Here is a 20,257-nt window from a genome sequence, read left to right as displayed (position 1 = left end):
ATGTGATGTGCCCATACATTTTTTTCTACGAGAGTTTAAAAAAATATTATTATTAAAAACGATAGCATTTCACCTGTATTTAAACAAAAAAATTGTCAAGTATTTTTACAAGAATGCTGCGGAGACAACGGTAAATTCGTTTTTCAAACAGGAACTTGGTGGTTATTAAAGTACACGCACAGTATTTATATTGATAGAACAAACGTTATCATAAATAATAAATAATAATAATAATAATAATAATAATAATAATAAATAATAACAAGAACAGTTATAAAATAATATATAAATTTCGGCGTCACGACTGGAATCAGAATTTACCGGCGGCAGCGATCTGCATGATTTCCGGATCGACAGTAGCCATCTGCCTGATTGGAGAAGCATTGCTCCTCATTTGCGGTTGGATTTGATGCAACGTACACCGGCAGTTGGTTACCACTTTGACGACGTTGTTCACCTTGTTACCATCCCGGCAAAGGAGCTGCACACGTTTCAGCTTCACGTCGCCGTCGACGCAGTGCAAAGCTTCCACCTGCAACGAAAGGTGCACGTTATTTAATGTTATTACGATCAAACAAAAATGAATCGTTTAAGTAACTAGAACTTATACGTTTCATATGAATAGAGGAGGAGGGGGGTCAAAATTAAGACAAAACTGACCCACTGAATCTACGCTGCCCCTGCACTCATATTTTACTAAATTCCTTAAGAGTATAATATTTCACTACACACTACTACGAAGTTCAAATTTTTGCAGAATTGGTCCGCATAATTTTTACAAATGAGTCTGCAGCGAAAGTCTCCCCTCGTATGATTTATATTTAAACTCACATAAATAACATATATATTTAGGTAAAAATAAGAAATACTTGTTGGTTAGACGATGGAATTCGTTGTCTTGTATTGCTGAATGGCTGAGATGAAGCCAACACCAGACAACGATCAGCGCACACTGCTTCTACTATGGGTTTGGAGGTCATACACTGTCCATCGGTAATGTGCTTGGTCGACCTCAAGTTACAACTCATGTCTATACAAAATTAAAAAAAAATACATCAGTTAATAATACACATTTTTCAGATTTAATAATTTGATCAAACTACCTAAATCTTTAAAAACTTCTAAGTCAACTAATCAAATAAAATCTATATAATTTAAGTAATTTTTTTTTTCAAAACGTTTCGGTCCCTCTAATTTTTAATGTTTGACTATCATTTCTACCAAAATACAATTATGATCGATTATACACAATACTCACAATACATTATAAATTATATATATACATATGTATATTTTTTCAGTTATTTTATAGATCAAATATCTTATAGTAATTATAAATTGTTTTTTAATGAAAGAGTTAAATTTAAAATTTGAAACGAATTAATTATATTATTGAATGGGGATAATAACGCATCTTGAAACCTCCTCTCAAAATTATTTTTTAATTAAATCAATAACTTCATAACTCATAATATTTACTATAAGCTTATCGGAATGAATATATCATTTAAAAACGTTAAATCATATAATCTATAATTTATATTGATATATTTTATATACATATTTATGAAATATATTTTATAATCATTATATTATGCCTTCAGTATTAATAAAACTCACAACACACAAAATTATAATTTTATATATTTACGAATTATAATGAATATATTATATGATGTGCTTGACATCAAATTTGACAGATATATTAAACTATACGCATTTTTCAAAATTATTATAAAATAGAAATAGATCACTTATAAGATTCTTTAATAACCCACTGTTCATGAGTCTAAAAATGCAGTTAATTTTAATTCGTGTTTCGTTGTACACGTAATTAAGTAAATGAATAATTTTTTATTTGACATTTTCATTGAACTTAACAATTATGTTTTAAACACACTGGTAATATTAACAATAAGTTAGTTGTATAAAAATAGGTCACCAATAAATAAAATGTATAAGTTCAATGTATATATGGACTCGTTAGACTAAAAGACATTTTTAAAATTCCCATACAGAGAATCCGCACGTACGTATAGATAAATATTATAAATACCGAGGCAGTCAATAACTCTATTAACTTTAATTATAAATTAATAGATATTTTACCAACCTACTTTCTCTGTGCGATAAACGATTAAATAAAAACTATATTAAATGTCAATCAATAATCATGTGGAATGTTTGGAAAACTATTCAGCTCAGCTCTAATTTTACTTCCAATATCATATTTATTAAAACTTTTCCTAAATATGTTAAAACTAATATTTTTCATATCATATACTCGTTAATAAGCCAGAGGACTTTTAGCTCTAAAAAAGCACTAAATATACAAGCGCTTATGTACTGATAAATTTTATAATATGCACTATAAATATGTTCTTATATTTTTTTTTAAGTAATTTATTTAAAAAATAATTATATAATATCATATAAATCATTTAAATTTTACATTACCTTAAATCGTTTTTTTATTCTATTTTAACATCACAATAATTACAGTACATGACTTTACCGTCAGTGGAAAACACATCAACACTAAATTCAACTAAATAAATCTTTAACAGACTTTTCAAAAATTGTTTATCTTTCAGTATTTTAATTTTAAAATAGTATGAAAAGACGAAGCATTGACACAGATCACGAATAGTCACACATACACAGGCGGCAGAACTACATAATACTTAATGAATAAGCGGAAATTTGGTGAAATTAGTGGGGGGGGCTGAGAATTATTTGCTTATTACACCTATAGGTACCCCTGTTCGCAATTATTTATTTCAACAAAACAATTTACAAAGTTTGACAATTTGACATACTCAACAATTTAACCAAAAAAACAATTAGGTGCCTTATCTTAAACATTTTTGGAGTAGGTATTCTAAACAGAAATTATTAATTAATTAAATTAAACAACCAATGCAGGTATTATTACATATTATTAATATTAATTAATTATGATCGTTCCAAGTCATAATAATAAGTTTGTAAAATCTTACGAATTTGATTTAATTATTATCACAGAAATATTTTTTTTTAATTCAGTTATTAAAAATGCATTTTACAATTATAATAATTATTGTATTTTTAGTCACTTAACAATTTTTAGGGCTAGGGGGCTAAGACCTGTACTTCGCATTTTCGGGGGGCTTAGTTCCCTCAAGCCCCCCTACGATTTCCGCCTATGACTTAATGACTAAAATATTATTATTAACAAACATCGATTGACAGAAGTCAATGCGATGAAATTTGTTAGTGTCGTTAATGGAATCATTGACGTACTATCGGAAATTTTTCGGTGTAGACAACGTGTTTACTTTTTATAAATAAAATTAATCTAATCAGCCACCCTCGAAACGTACTTTTAGGAAAAATATGCGTCTGCGAACAATTAATCAATCAAACAATATTTGATCAAATATTACGAGTAGATGAAATAGAAACGTCGACGAAAAAGTATTGATAAAGTGATAAATTATAAATATATGAATTTAAAAATATATGACAGAAGAAACATGGTATGGTGGGTCGTCACCCCCCCCCCCCCTCCTATTGAATGTTTTGTAATTATCAGTCGGCAATTTCAGGGAGCTGTTGTCCGTTGGAAATTATACTTTTTGAAAAAAATATATATATATATATATTTAATATAGGAACGGGTCCCGGCAGTCGGCAGTTGAGAATTTACCGATTTAGAAATCTAAAAAATACTGCCGACTGATATTGTCGGCTAAGGAATATGGACCCGTATTATAATACTATAATACAGGGATAGGCAACTCAAAGTAACTAGCGGGCCGCACTGCATAGGAGAAAGCAAAAAAAAAAAGGTCCTTCAAATTTACTAATATTTCTTTTTTATCTTTATTTATTTATATTTATAATTATTATTTAATGTGATACTTGAGGATGAGGTTTTTCAATAGACAATTTAGTAAAATCCACTTCTATTTCTGTAGTTGAAACTCTTAGTAAATGTCCCAAGGTTTCATCTGTTAAACGATTTCTTTCCTTCGATTTAATATGTTTCAAGTTCGAAAATGTACATTCGCATATGTATGTGGTTCCAAACATAGAAAACATTTTTAATGCGAAATCTCTTAGAATTGGATATTTTTCAACTGATAATGTTTTCCAAAATGACACATCAATCTCTTTTGCAGATTAAAACGGATCTGTTTGTAATTCACATAATTCTAATTGAAGTGAAGGATCTTGCTTTTCAATTTCAACTGACATAGGATTATTAATAAATAAATATAATTTATTTGAGGACGCATAAGTTCAACTTCTTCAAATCGTCTTTTGAACTCTACAATTAATTCGTCAATGTGGGTAATGCAATGTTCAAATTTAAATTCATTATCAAATTCTTGTTTTATAACTTCACAACACGGAAAATGTATTAATTTATTTTCAACAAATATTATATTCAAACAAATATTACTAAAATTTAGTTTCGGTTTAAAACTATATAAGAATTTATATCCACATTTTATCGAAAAATGTTATAAAATAAAATAAAATACAGATAAGCGCTAAAATTATATGAAGTAATTTGAAAATATAGCGTGGGCCAGATAAAAAAGGTACGCGGGCCGCCAGTTGCCCATTCCTGCTATAATATATAACTGAAGATATAAAAAACGCTTTTACGTTATTTCCTCCTAGTTCTGATATGTCAAAAGTAAGCGATTATGATGGAAGTTTGTGTGAAGTTAATATATTGAGACAAAAAACAGATGATTGTAAAACACTGAATGAAATTATAGATATAAGTAATAAACTAAAAGCTGTTATACTAACAGCTAATTATTTATGTAGACTTGCATTCACATCACCAGTTTCTGCTGCGTCTAACGAAAGGGTATTGTGTTCTTAAGTTGATAAAAATCATTTAAGAACAACCATGCCTGCGTTTGAACAACTTACTTATACTCAACACTACTAAAGATATGCTCGACAGTATAAACATGAGTACAAAGATAAAAAATTTGGGCAACTTTAAAAGAACGCCGTATAATTGTATACATTTTGTAGGAAGTAGGTATTTTAAATAGGTTTATATATATATATATTTTTTTATGAGTTAATAATATGTATGATTATTTATATTTTACTCAATTATTTATGACTATTTAATTGTTATGAATATTTTTTTTATTTTATTAGCTTTTAAATTTTCAATTTATAATAAGTTAATTAATTAATAAGTAATTACACGTGTAACATGGCAGTGTAATAAACGTTTTTTTTACAAAATATTAATTATTAAATTTGTTTATAACACATAATAAATAAAAGTGAAATACAATATTTATATTTTATACTTCAGGTAATCTCGTAATATTTTTTGTTAAATATGATGGGTACTGCCATCTGTCGTCTACTAAATTAAAAAAATTCTTATTATTTACTTAATTTTTTGAGGTATTGACAAACACTGATTGATTTATATTCGTACACGACTTATTTTTTAGATCTTAAAATAATTCCGACAGCCTTGTCTTTACATCTGTATGAAATACAAGTAACAAATATTTTAACTATGCATAAAATGGTTTAAAATTTTTTAGTTCTATATTTTATTTTTGTTTTAACTATTTTACTTCACCTTAACACAGCAAAACCAGGAATTTTTATATTTCAGGTAGTTTTTTTTTTTAGAAATTATGAGTCGGCATAAATTAGATTTCAGTCGGCAATACTTGATCTAACCCCCCCCCCCCCCTGACAAAATTGCATAACGCCGGCCTTGCGTATAATTTCAAAAGTTATATTTAAATATCTTTATAAATTTACAATACTTATACCAATTATTACGATATACTGTGTTTTAAAAGCAATTACATTTATAAAATATTACTTCTGAAATTGTACCTATACGATTATATCCGTTTTATACATATTCTACTGCGTGTTCAATTTTATATCAACCTATGTAAGTTATTTTTAAAAACGAATGATACTAAGGAGTGTACACTATAGTTTCAATACTCAATCTGTACATAGTAAAATAGTATCTAATCATTATTGCAAATTACAGAAACAACTATTTTAGATTTAATTGATCACTAACTAGTAATTACCATGTAATTGAATTAAATATTTATTGTAATATTAAATATTCTTAATTAAAGAAGGAAACAAAATATTTATACCTAGTAAAAGAGGACTAATTTAATACACATTTATCCATTACATATTACTAGGGTTAGGGACTTATAGCTCTAAAAAATACACAAATATGCATGCAAATATGTTTCTAAAATCATTAAAATATGTATTATAATAAGCATTTATGCATTTATATGTATTAAAAAAAAAATGACCACATAGTACACAAAATAAAACGTGTCCATCGTATGTAAATATATCTTTGAACTCCAAAATAAAACTTTGTAGTCGGCTACTCGTAGACTGTTGTACACATTACACAATGTTCCAAAATACGTACGACGTTTTATATATGATTCGACGTTGCGTGGTTACAAGACACAAAAATAATGACGGATAATAATCGACTGAACTGAACACTAAATAAATAATCTATTATTCTATATCAACTATTATCTTTATCGACAACAGGTCGATATCCAGATACGATCGGGTACTAAACGATTGCGAACGTTTTTACCTGCCGTTTTTCGTGCGGCATTGCCAGATTCATTGAACTGTCAATTATATTTATATTTATATAAATGGTTTTCTGCTATTACGCCGGACGATAAGATAGGTGGGTTACTAATATACTATTTATCTATAGTAGGTAAATCTATATTGGCACAAACTTTGACAATAATAAATTCTATTAAAAACAATTTTCATAATCCTATGGCCAAAAAAGATAAATCTATGAATGAATCAACAATAAGAAATTACAATGATTATAAAATCCATAAATATCTAGTTTTATATTTACAAAAAACTGGAGATTCCTACCAAGGAAAAAATTTAAATAAAAAAAAAAATGTAGAAAAATTATTTTAAACATTATTATTATTTAAAACTTTACTTTTTTCAATTTATTTTACATTATCTATTATTTTTATCATTTTATTTCAGTTTGTAACGTAGTTATAATGTAACAATGTAACATTTTATTATTCATAATATATAGTATAGTTTTTACTTAAAAAAAAAAAAAAATATTTTTAATTGAATTCCCAAACAAAATAAAACATATTTTGAAATTATAAACTTGGCAACGTAGCCTAAGAAACAGTTCGCAATCGTGTTATAAAAAAGGTGTAACATTCGCAATCGTGTTTTACCCCATACGATCGATACGGGTTTATAGTATTATTTATACTAACATAAAAATTATAACGAGATATGTGAGGTAGTTTGCAGATAGCATATTACTGGAAGTACATTTTTTTTCGATCATTTGAAATATGTATATATAGTTTTATATAACTATAGTTTTTTATTTTAAATTTAAAAAAATTGTCAAAATATGCAAAATAAGCATAACAATTTTAAAATATGCACTCTCCTGCAAAATCTATCAAATATGCAAAAATATGCACATTCAAATTTTAGATCTGATATCATGGCATCGAGAAACGAATTTATTTCGCACTCTGCTATATTTAACAATAATTAAAAAAAGTATGCAAATGCTAGAAGTCCCTAATTTTACATATTACTCAATGATTTAATAGTTATTCGAAGCATAAAAAAACATAAATTGCCCGTCTAAGCCCAGGTGCTATTATTTCGTGTCCATAATAATATATCAGCACTTAGAATAATAATTATATCTATAATTTATATCAGTAATAATAATTACTTAAGTAATAATAAAAATGAGTACAATAAAAATAGATTATACTTTTGGATTTAAGCTCTTACCCACGCGTCGTTTTATTAGAGTTGACGGACACTGTACGATCATGTCGAAAAAATTAAAACCGCGGACACTTTGTACTATTTCAGGTAGTGACAGAATTTTTATGGCGGACACTTTGTACTATTACAAGTACTTAGGTAATTATAATATAAAAAAAGTTTAAAAATTTAAAAATTAAAATTCAAGTTATGTTGATTAAATAAAAAAAAATTATTATAAAAATAAAAATTAGGGTGATTAAAAAAACTTAAAAGTATAGCATATATTTTTCAAAAATTCTTGATTGGTAATCATTTTGTTTTCGTGCTGAATTCACTTTTCATAAATTCGTTTCTTCATATTATTGTTTGTTTTTAATTTATTCTTTTTCATGTATGTAGCACATTCATCTAATTTCAATGATCTTAAAACGGTCCAAAAACTTGGATTGGCTGATCCTACTAATTTATTAAATGAACTATTCCATTACTCGTTAAAATTATTGGTCCTATGTGAATCATTCAATGTTTGATACCTGACATTCCAAATTTCAAGGGTGTATCTAAGAGGTATGCCATTCTTTCCACTAATATATGAAGAATCAAAATAAGAAATTAGTGGAATAAACTCTTGTGAAAAAGTTTTATACATATTGACTATTTAATTCGATATTTCCTTAATTGATAAAATCGCCAAAAATGTTAACATTCTACACTCTTTTGAAATTTGTTCATTATCTTTGTAACTCCTTGATAATCCTAAAATTTGTATTTGTCGCCATTCGGACTGATATAAATGGAAAAAACAGCTCTGAATTTTAATATTATTAAAAACGATGTTAATAGCATTAATAACACCCAATCAAAATCAATAATAATTGTTTGTAACCAAACATTATTCTTAACCTAACATTATACCTACATTGTAAAATATATATAAATAATTATAGATACATTTTGATCGTACAAGTATCCGCGATCGATAATCGTGATTTAATTTCGACGTACAAAGTGTCCGCGGTATGAAAATAAAACAATAGACAGTACATCGGACTGATCCCTTTTATTAAGTTTATTCTTAGAGGTAATTCATATAAATGATAAAACAGGTAGCCATGTTTATTGAGTAAATTATTTCAATATTGAGTTCGACCTCATTGAAATATTAATTGCTTATTGGTTGTACTTTTAGACTTATAAATTGCGTTCAGAAACCAAGAAATCGGTATGTGTATGTGTTTTGCTTTATTCATTGGTCAGCTTAAAGTATTGTGATTATTCAAAATAAGCAACACTGACCTACTGTTCGTTTTCAAATTTGAGCATAGATAACAATTATTTAATTATATATATATATATAATATTATATTTAATTATTGCATTTGAATAATTTATCGTTTGGTTATTTTTTTAAAAATATTTTTATTAAATTGAAGCAGTTAAAAAAACTTGAAAATATAATCTTCGTGTTAAATATTTGCATGACAAGTTTCTTTTGTTAAAAATAACATTTATTTAAAGAAATCTGATCGTAATATACCGATTATGCGTTAAGATAAATTCGTCACTATAACTTTCCATTTTTCAACTTTTTCTTTCATTCCATTCCTTACTCCATAACCAACTGCATTTTGCTATTCACTAACCTTCTAATAAATCTACACACCAATAACGTCGTGGTGTATTATTTACCATCTTTCCCACCTTACAATCATTCGAAAGTTGATTGAAATGTAATAAGAACCTACACTGTACTGATTTATATTAATGTATCATGTAAATTAATAACTAATTATTCATTGAGCCTTTCTTTTTTACCGTGATAAATAAACAAATTATGTACCACCCGTGACATGCAATAATTTTAAAAAATCTATGCGACTCTTAATACAAATGGTTGAACGGTTTCCAAGTTAAACCTCAATATACAACAAATTTACGTTCTTGTATAGTACCTAATTATTCTACAGAAAATAACCGTCACTTTCTCTAGGAAACTTATTAAAAATTAATTAATTTACAACGAAACACGGAATAAGAGGGGGAGGAATGAAATCTGAAAATAGACACGATTCAGAATTTATATTACACGTATAAATACATAATAGTATATCGACATGGCGACAAACAGTTCATGTGCTGTATAATTGGGTATAAAAACATAGAAGAATATTTTATCGATATATACAAGTCTGGGCGGACGGGTTTATTTACAAGACCGGAGAAGAAATTGCTGTAACCCGCTGATCATAAAATATCACATTGGACACGTGCGGATCCGGCTTGAACATAGCCTCATACCGAATATCTTGTATCAGCTAAACATTTTGATTTATATTAATATAATTGTTATTCAATGGCATAATAATATTCATACTATTATTCGATATTACCATGGGTTAAGACAATCGTCTCTTGAGATAATCATTAAGCGCTTTAAACAGGTGTGAGAAATGTAAGCGAAAAATTAGGTGAACTAGTTTTAGCTATAGACGTATACATACGATATCGCTACAAGTATAATTGATATAGTAACAGTGTAATTCACGTGAGTTAAAATTTCAATTTTATTAACTATTAAATTATGTACTATGAATGTATAAGATTCTATAAAACGGTCATTGGTTAAGGTGTATATTTTACAAATAAAATATGTGAGTAAATTAATTTATTTGTTTAGAGTGAACTAAAAACACTAATGTGAACGAACTTAGTTTTAATTAGTAAATCAAAGTTAATGTTTACAAGAAAGAACATTTTCCCGTTCCAATTGTAATAAATTATTTTATCGGTGAAAAAATCAATTTTTGCTATGAAATTAGTCTTATCAAAGTATTATTATTTATTTATTTATTTGTATTTTACTATAATACTATATTGAAATCAGTTTTGATTGTATTATTACACTTAATAACACCAGTCTAGAGAGATCATTAAAAAATATCCCGCTGCTTTATCTACTAAATATTTTGTTCCTCCACCATAAGAATTTCACTTTCTATATTCTGCCAGCAACGATACAAGTGAATATATTTCTATGGCGATATCTAAGTTTTTAGGTTAAGCCCACGCATTAAATAATTTTTATAAATATAATTTTCTAGAGGATTACAAAATTACGAACTACGATTCGGTAAACATATCTATAGAGTAATCTATAGTAATGTAGTAATCTAGCATTTATGTTAGACTTACATGACTTACATTGTAAGCATATATTTCAGTTCATAATATTTAACGATAAATAGGAAGGTACCTATTATTAGTAAAACATTATGCTACTTCAAATATAACGAAGTAACGTCATAGTCACAAAGCTTTTTGTGTAGAAACACGAAACTTCATCGCGGAATACGGATTCAATGGTAAATAATTTAAATGTTTTATAGTGTTTCTTGTAAAAAATTCTTATTTTTGTAAGGCATTATACCAAGATAATTAAAATAAATTATCCTATATTCCAATAAAATCACCATAAACTTGTTACCTAACAATCAGTATACATAGTAAATATAGTAAATATGAAATTAATTAAAAAAAAAAAAGGAATTTAAAAATGTAATATGGATTAAGAGTTCACAGAGAAATGCTTTAAAAGTATTTATAATGAAAAGTGCAAAAGTTTTTTTGGTTAAATACATAGTTTTACGCCATAATTTAAAACCTATGTCTACGAATTATTTTTAAAAAATCATACTTAAAATAGTTTACATTTATGTATGACAATTCATTAAAAATATACTTTTTTTTAATATTAGACAAAAAAATGTAGACCCTAGTCCGTCTTCATTTTATCGAAATATTAAGAATATGGTTCTTTTTATGTGACACATATTATAATTATATTAAACAACTTTATTATCATCATTAAATTTAACAGTCAAATTAGTCATTTACTTTGAAAATTCTGGTTTATTCCACCCCAATTTTAATATGCAATTTTATATCCAGGCAGACCAAACATTTACATTCTAATGCCAACAGCTTCATTATTTATATTTATAATACACTTCGAACATTTTATAATGTATATTATCTCAAAATATTTGTTGATTAATAATAATTTGTCACGAATATTATTTATTTTTACCTAATATAAAACCAACTATACGTTTTACCATAATAAACTCGTGAAATAAATATTATATGTATTATCTCTTAGTGTTAACATTTTTATAAAAATCCCCAAAAATCAAACGCTATCAATACAATTTTAACATGACGTGTTGTATGACTATTATGTATTAGATAAATAACTGACTCACCCGTTTCTATATCATAATTGTCTAAGCTGAAATCAACGTTAGGCCGATGGGTTTTGAAATACGAGTCTATGAATTCGTCCATGGTAGTAGACGAACCAGACTTGATCTCGCTTTGTTGTTTTGACTTGAGCATATCCCGTAAAATGGATTTCAACACGTGTTTTGGGTTTACATCACCGGACCCAAATTCTGGACCATTTGATTCCGTTTCCGAGTTCATAGACGCAAACCGAGTGGGCGGGCTACTAAACTCTTTATACTTTCCCAGTGCCGTTTCCAAATCAAGCGACGGTCCGACGATTTCGATTTGCGTCGGTCGCCCGTTCGATTTCCCAGCCGTGTTGTACGACGAATAAGACATCAGGTCCTTTGGCGGTAATTCGATAGCCGGATAGAACTCGCGGAACTTTTCAGCGGAATGAGTATTTTTGTGGAATGGTTGTTCATACTTTACCGTTTCCGGTGCCGTATATCCATACTTCGAACCCTGTTTCGGAACGTCGCGTTTCGGGGTGTCGTAACTCGGGACTTCGTAACTCTGAACGTCGTAATTTAAACGATCGTACTTGGCCGACGCTTCTTGTTTCGATGGACTGAACATCGAGTATTTTTGGTTGGATCGATCGGCGGTCACGTAATTCAGATCATATCTGTCCTGCTTTTTGCTGAAACCGTGACCGCCATCGGGAACGACCGTCGGCTGATCGTTTCCGCCGACGAACTCTTCCACTTTGTACGTGACCGGCCTCGCGGCGAACCCGTGTGCGACTGACTTGGCGCCGGCCGCGTTCGACTGGACGCCGGCCACGTTCGACATCCGTCTGTTCTCTATAGTGTTGGCGTCGATGTTCGGTTTGTACGCTAATGCCGGCGACGCCATCGGCCGGAACGACGTGTCGCCGCGCACGTAATCGCGTTGGACCAGGTTCGCGTCCAACATCTGCTTCGGGACCAGCACGGTGGTGAACGGTTTGGACGCGGCGCTCGCGTTCACCTTGGCAGGGTTCGTGGACGCGGTCGTACCCGGCGCACCAGCCGCCACCGTCGGCTGGGTGGTCGTGGCGTACAACAGCAAGCGCGGCTGTTGCTGTTGCTGTGCCTCCGTCGAGTTCGACGGTTTTCTCGCCCTGGCGCTCGTCACGGCCGGCTGGTGGTTATCCTGTTTCTTTTTGTATCCGCTCGCCGACGTGACGAACACGCGCACCGCGTCCTGCAGCGTCGGCACTTCGGTCACCTTGGCCGCGGAATCCTTGACGTCGGCCACGTTCGTGCCGTAGAACCGCGCCGAATACTTCGACGACTTGTTGGTATTGTTCGTCAACGGTCGGTGGTTCTGCGTTTTGTATTGCTGCGACTCATCGGTCCTACGGTTCTCCGTGGCGCAATGAACGATCGCCAAGCTCGCTACTGCGACGATCAACAACTTCATCGTACTGAAAAAATATCGATTGATCAATAACGGGTTACGAACATTTAACAATGTTTCTTTATATTTTTGCCGAATCGCAATTTATGTATAAAAAATGTGTGTTCTAATACATGAATATGATATACCAATCTACTAATTATTTAATTATTTAATTAATAATTATTCAACTTGTGCCAAGCAATATATATATGCACATAAAATATTTCGTATTTTTTTCGTCTTAACTCTAGAATAGCAACGATTTCATTGAAATAATTATTCAATTGAACATTTTCTTTTTTATATCCAGCATCTGAATCTCATATGGATTAAAACACTTTTAAACACTAGGTACTCTGGACCAGGCTGTGCCGTACAAGATTGACTGCCCTTTCACTTTTTTTTCGAATTCTTCAGAAAAAAATTTAAATATTTATTTATTTTCTGTCCATTTTTATATCTTTGTTCAACCCACAAATATAAAAATTAAAATAATAATAATTAATAAAGCATATATATAAATGGTTATAATTGAAGACGGGATTTAATAGATATTGCAAATTTTTATTAATACCATTAATAACCAGGTAAATCAAATCTGATCAAATATATATACGAATCGGATTAATTTAAGTATTCCTATTTTATTTAACAATGCAACTTTTTGCAATTATTGCAATTTTTGTATACTTAACGAGATAAAATATACAAATTATTATTTTTAAAGTCATTTTACAATAAAAATATAATTACGACGTAAATTTTTACATGTAATTAAATGTAGTTTAGCATTTTTAAAATTATTTTTATCTTATTCACAAAACTCACAAGTTTAGAAGGATCAAATAGCCAATTACTTAATAATTTAAACACATTTAGTAAAACTGAAAATGTTTTGATAAATATTCCCAGTTAATTAAAGTATAGTTAAAGATAAATTAAAATATATCTTAGAAATAAATGAAATATATAAAACTATTAAAATTTACTCTAATGTTATGGCAGAAAATCAAAATGTTAATTTTGATGCAACACCAAATTTTTTAAATTCTTCTAAATATGCACCAATAACAAATGTTAACGTTGAACATATTTTTTCATTTTATAAACTTATTTTACGTAACATACCGTACAATTTTCAAGAACACAATTTAGAGATGTATATAATTATAAATTTTAATTCAGAAAAATTATATATTTTGTAAATATTATGTTAATGTCCATCATATTATTTAATTAAATAATTAATTATTATATACTAGTATTTGATATGAGTCTAGTATCTAATTATAATGTATTTTTCATTTCAATTTTAATAAATTTATACTGCAATTTTGATAAATTTTCATTGAAATTTCGGCATCTTTTTAGTGTAATTTTAAGATATATTTAACGCAATTATATCCGGTATTCAGTTATATTGTATAGTAATAAATAACTATGAAAAACAAAAGTATTCGCTGAAATCAAATAGCCATGTAGGTACAATAAAACCTGTCTTATGCAGAATCGCATGGGACCAATAAAAATATCCATTTTAGGCAGGTTTCCATACAACTGAATAAAAAGTAAATTCCGTATTATAAAACTATGATTTTCCGCAAGATTAAGGTTATAACATTTTTCGCCAAACAATAAAAATTATAAATTACTATCATCATCATAGTTTCATAGGCTATAATTAATTTTAATTTTTAGTAAATAATTAAATAAAATGTAATAATCAAATATTCTAAAATAATGACAAATTTAAATATAAAAAACATATTTAGTAGGTTTTAATATAATAATAATATAATAAAATAAAATAGGCACTTTAAAATAAAATTACTAATTCCAAAATTTGGGTAAAGTTTTTTTTCTGGTTCTTTCTTCAACAACGTATTTTTCAACATGTATTTCTGCCCATGATATCGTTTCCAACAACTCATTATCAAATTTATTCATCGAACATTTGTCCACATTATTGATGTAAATAAGTGCTTCTTTGTATATTTTCAATTAATTTTCTTCATTCCCCTTCGTTGTCTTCATTTTCAGATTTGGATTGATTCGTTAATTGATTGTAAATTAAAACACACACGTCAAAGTTATCCGTATATACATTTTTGTCTAAATTTATAAAATGATTAACGCTATATGATTTACTCATAAAATTAAATAACCGGTGTAGGTCTTTATATTCTTCATGATTGTGTAGCTTATCGTCTATTTCGTTTTCATCAAACCCAGACTTTACAAAACACGACTTTATTGTGGTTTTGATTAATTGATAGATGCACATAACCTTTGAATAGCTTGTAGTATTGTAATTGTTTAGATAACTCAGATAGCACTGATATTTTATCGACACAACAAATAAGTGATTGCATCAGAAGTCGGCAATAATACAATTGCACACAGTATACAATACCTTGACTCATAGGCTGTGTAACCGTAGTTGTATTGATAAGAATCCTATCAAATTTTATGTTTGACAAATCAAGTTTTGGATGACAAGCCGCATTATTCAAAAAAATAATGATGTTTTTTTTAACCTTTTATTGTTTAGTTTTATCAACCAATCTTCCATAATACTTCCAGTCATCCGAGCCTTTTTGTTAGAGTACCATGACACTGGCAGTTTTTTTACATCAATTATTTTCGAAATATCTAGGCTTAGCTACCTTTTCTTTTACTAAAGGTTTTTCCATTTCACTAGCCATGTTTCCACAAAGAAAAACTGTTATTCTTCCTTTTGAAATTTAATGTTTAAACTTTATAATGTTAATGTTTTTAAAGGAATAGCGCGAAAAAATAAAATAAATAAGCCCATTCGATCATAGTTATAAATACAATCAAGATCATAATTTTTTATTATCTCGCCTATTTTTAATTTCCATTCATTTACGTCATCAGTATTGATATCATTATATTCTCCATATACTTAATTCTATGTATTATTATATCTTTTTCTAAAACATTCCAACCAACCATTCTTTCCTCTTTTTTTTTTTTTTTGAAATTAGTGTTTCTCAATTTAATTATATTGTTTTTGGATTTTTCTTGGAGCATTGGACTACTAATTGGAATGTTCTTAGACTTTGCTTTAACAAACCAATCCCAAACTGCTTTGTTAATTTCATCATTAACAGTTTTCTTTGAACTTAGTTTACTTTTTTTATTTCCTATTATGATGAAAACATACGACTTTAATAAATTGCAATTAATAATTTAATTATTTCATAAGAACTTGCCTTTTATCCACACTTATTATAATTTTGGATTTAAAAGTATTCATTAATCATTTAACATTATTTCTTTTTCACATTCTTCTAAAACTTTCATTTTTTAATTTAAACTTAAATAAATCTTTACAGACATTTTGAGCACAAGTAGAACGAGACGAAACAACAGAAAAATTACAACTTCAGAGACATTATAAACAATGTTAATATAGACTTAAAATAAAATGTGATTATCCATCGATACGTATTAATCGCTGACCTGAATAACTGTTGGATAGCAAAATTAATGTGGGTACCAAAAATATTTTTGTTAATTTTATGATATGTTTTTCATTTGATTAAGGTTTATAAGATTTACGGGACCAAAAAATAGCTTTCCATTTTACATTAGGGAAGTTCCGTTTTATAAAGGGTTTAATCCTAAATTAATAATAAAATAATTATAAAAATCTGCCTGGACCATAATAAACTTCCGCATAAAACAGGATTTCGTCATATCAAGTCTCTGAATAAGACAGGTTTTACTGAATATTGTACATAATCTAATGTATAGGTATTCAGTATTAAATAACGGTATTTATCGCTTCGTATAAATTGATAATTATATATTAAAATTGTAAAATTAAAGTTATTATTACTTATTGATATTTTAAATATAATAAAGGAAATGTAACATACATGTATATAAAATATATTTTTTATTTTTTTGATTGGTCATGACGACCTAGAAAAACTCAGAAGTCGATCATAAATCTTAAAAAATTGGTCACCCTGGCTCTAAATAGTAGTCTTCAAAAGAGAAGTGTATGGTTACTAATATACAGTATACAGTATTCTCTATTTGATTTTCTAGCCTTCTAGCAGCTTTATCACTGTGTAACACATATAACATGCAGTTTCATTGTTGTAACTTATCTCTTAAGTCCTTATACTTTTTTTTGATTTATTTTTATTTTTGAAAACAAATTACTTTCCCATTGTTCATAATTATAAAAATAATGCTCTAGTAGATATATTTGATTAAAACGGTGCTAAGTGCAAAGTATGTAATTCTAAATCTATCCATTTTTATTTATTCATTGTATATAAAGCAATACCATTTTTTCTGTTACACTTTTTGATTAAAAAAAAAAAAAAAAAACCACATCTTTATGAATCATATATCACATACATATTCGGTTTAATTTATTTTCTCGTATTTTATTTTCATTACTCATTAAAATAATTTGTAAGCCCCATGTAAAAGCATTCTGAACCTAATTTTATTTTCATCAGAAAACAAAAAAATATAACTTTCTCTTATAAAATACTAACGAAAATTCTTAAATAAATGCTTTTAAAATACACGAATTGTACCAACATGTTTAAAAATTATTTATATTTTAAGTGTATTAGCTAAAAAATATTGTATGTATATATTTGTTTTAAATGCTTATGCTTAATATTGCGTTAAAAAAAAAGGAAAAACATTCAAAATATTTATTAATTTCTTTTTTTGTGATCAAAACAGTTTCTTCTAATCAGGAAAAACGCAGGTAAAAATATTAAACTCAAATTGTATTTTAATCAAAACACATTTTCATTTTTTCAATAATTTTTTCCATATTGACGAAAAAATGAAGAGAAAAATAGGAAAAATTTTGATTCTTCCATAGTAGGTACTTATTTTTTAAAAAAAAATAAATATTTTTGTGTATTAAGTAAATAGAATATTGTGGTGTCTATGGGAAACTAGGATTTAAAGTGATTCTATCTTATTTTTAAAGATTTTTACCTAAGAAATGTCTTTTTTAAATGTTTTTATGTTTGATATATAATTTATCTTACTGATTAGTCTCATGATTATCGGAACAATCGAATAATCTACTAATATCGCAGACATTTTACTCTTATTTTTATGTATAATTACATTTCAAACTACACTCGAATGGCCGGTTATTTTTAACTAAATAAAAAACTCAAATTAAGAAATTTAAAAAATATGTAATAATGATAAATAATAAATGATAGTACGATAAATGGATTAAAAAAAAAAATTAATATATGAACACATGAAAAAAATAATATGTTGAGTATCCGTCATCTATCTTCAATCATTAGAATATAATAATATTTACCTTATTATTTTCACCACGCAGTACAATGTAAAAACGATTATTAAATACTTGTTAAAAATGTAATTTGTTCAATTTATTACTATTCAATAAAAATTATAAATGATGAATAGAAAAATGAAAATATATACGAAAATCACGAATGTTATTCCACAACGCAATTCTGCTTCACGCCAAAAGCGAGTACATCGAAATACTGCAATCGTAAAGTTCTCTGATTCACACCGACGACATCAGTGACCAGTTTATCTACAGCTACTGGTCTGATTCCGCAAAACTGGTCAAGTGATTTAAAATAAACCGGTCCCGCTGATAGTATTTCCCTTTTGCTCGGTGTTATGGACAGAATATACCAAAATAGAACCTATTTAGAAACTCAATACGACGATTTGTTGTGCATTTTCGACGACTCGTATAGAAAACTAGAAAGACATAAAGAAATCAGTCGGACGAAAACTAAATACAAATTAATCGAAATCGCAATACACAATCGGGAAATATTGGTTTTAACATATTTCGTTTTCACTTATCAGTATATTATTGTCATTATGGTGGATGTAATAAACTAACTAATAAATCCAGAGATTATGTTTAACGTTCCAATGTGTCATATTTCATTAAAATAAAAAAAATGCATTGCTATGTATATATATAGCTTGCATCCATTACTCGGTAGATAACAAATTTATGTGGACCAAATTGAAAGAAATATCGGTGTATAAAGATTTTTGACTCGTTGCATTTACCAGTGAGACTGGATGAAACTGGACATCCCGATCTACCTAACCTGAATAACCCGATAACTCATAAAAAAAAATTTAAAAATACCAAAGAATTGTATTTTTATTAAAAGTTGTGATCCGTAAACGTAGCTGAATATCTGACTAATTTTAGATTTTAAGTGAAACTAGGTACGTAAGTAATGGTTTCACCATGATAACACATTGTATTGTATTTAATTTTGACAAAACTCAACAAAAATCACAAAAATCAACCAAATTGTTGTGGTTATAAATTTATGCAATTTTCTACTTAAGCCTTGAAAGTTAGATACAATATTTTTATAAAATGTTCTTTGTAATCGAGTTTTCCAGAATGTTGCGAAAAAAAATAACTGAAAGAAAATTAAATTTTGACGAAATCGGGTACCTATTTTAATTTCGATTAGATATAAAATATCAGTTATTATAGGTTGTTAGTAAATAAATATTAATCGTCGCTAATCAAAACATTTGCTAGGTACTAATATTAACATTTTAAGTTTCATAATTTTTGAAATATTTTAATGACATTTGTACTTGAAATTTTTGATTTTTCGCAAGTTGGTTTTAGTTCGATAACATAATAAAAACTTCTTTATGCCATTAACTTTTGTTTTTTTCTGAAAGGTTAGAACCTAAAATGTTCAAC

At 28.0% G+C, this 20,257-nt stretch overlaps 1 protein-coding gene across 1 annotated transcript; it reads right to left on the bottom strand.

The window, feature by feature from the left end:
* Positions 1-49: 49 nt before the first annotated feature.
* LOC112692908 lies at positions 50-19,095 on the bottom strand. Its single transcript, XM_025567731.1, has 4 exons — positions 18,851-19,095; positions 12,099-13,531; positions 870-1,030; positions 50-532 (listed from the first exon to the last, which is right to left on the bottom strand). The coding sequence occupies exons 2-4, from the start codon at positions 13,525-13,527 to the stop codon at positions 311-313; spliced, it is 1,812 nt and encodes a 603-aa protein (XP_025423516.1). The 5' UTR covers positions 13,528-13,531; positions 18,851-19,095; the 3' UTR covers positions 50-310.
* Between the last annotated feature and the right edge of the window lie 1,162 nt (positions 19,096-20,257).

Source organism: Sipha flava, unplaced genomic scaffold, assembly GCF_003268045.1.
Source record: "Sipha flava isolate LNK unplaced genomic scaffold, YSA_version1 78_pilon_pilon, whole genome shotgun sequence".
NCBI lineage: Eukaryota > Metazoa > Arthropoda > Insecta > Hemiptera > Aphididae > Sipha > Sipha flava.
The sequence above is the reverse complement of the archived record's forward strand: the minus strand, read 5'-3'. Positions and strand labels throughout refer to the sequence as shown.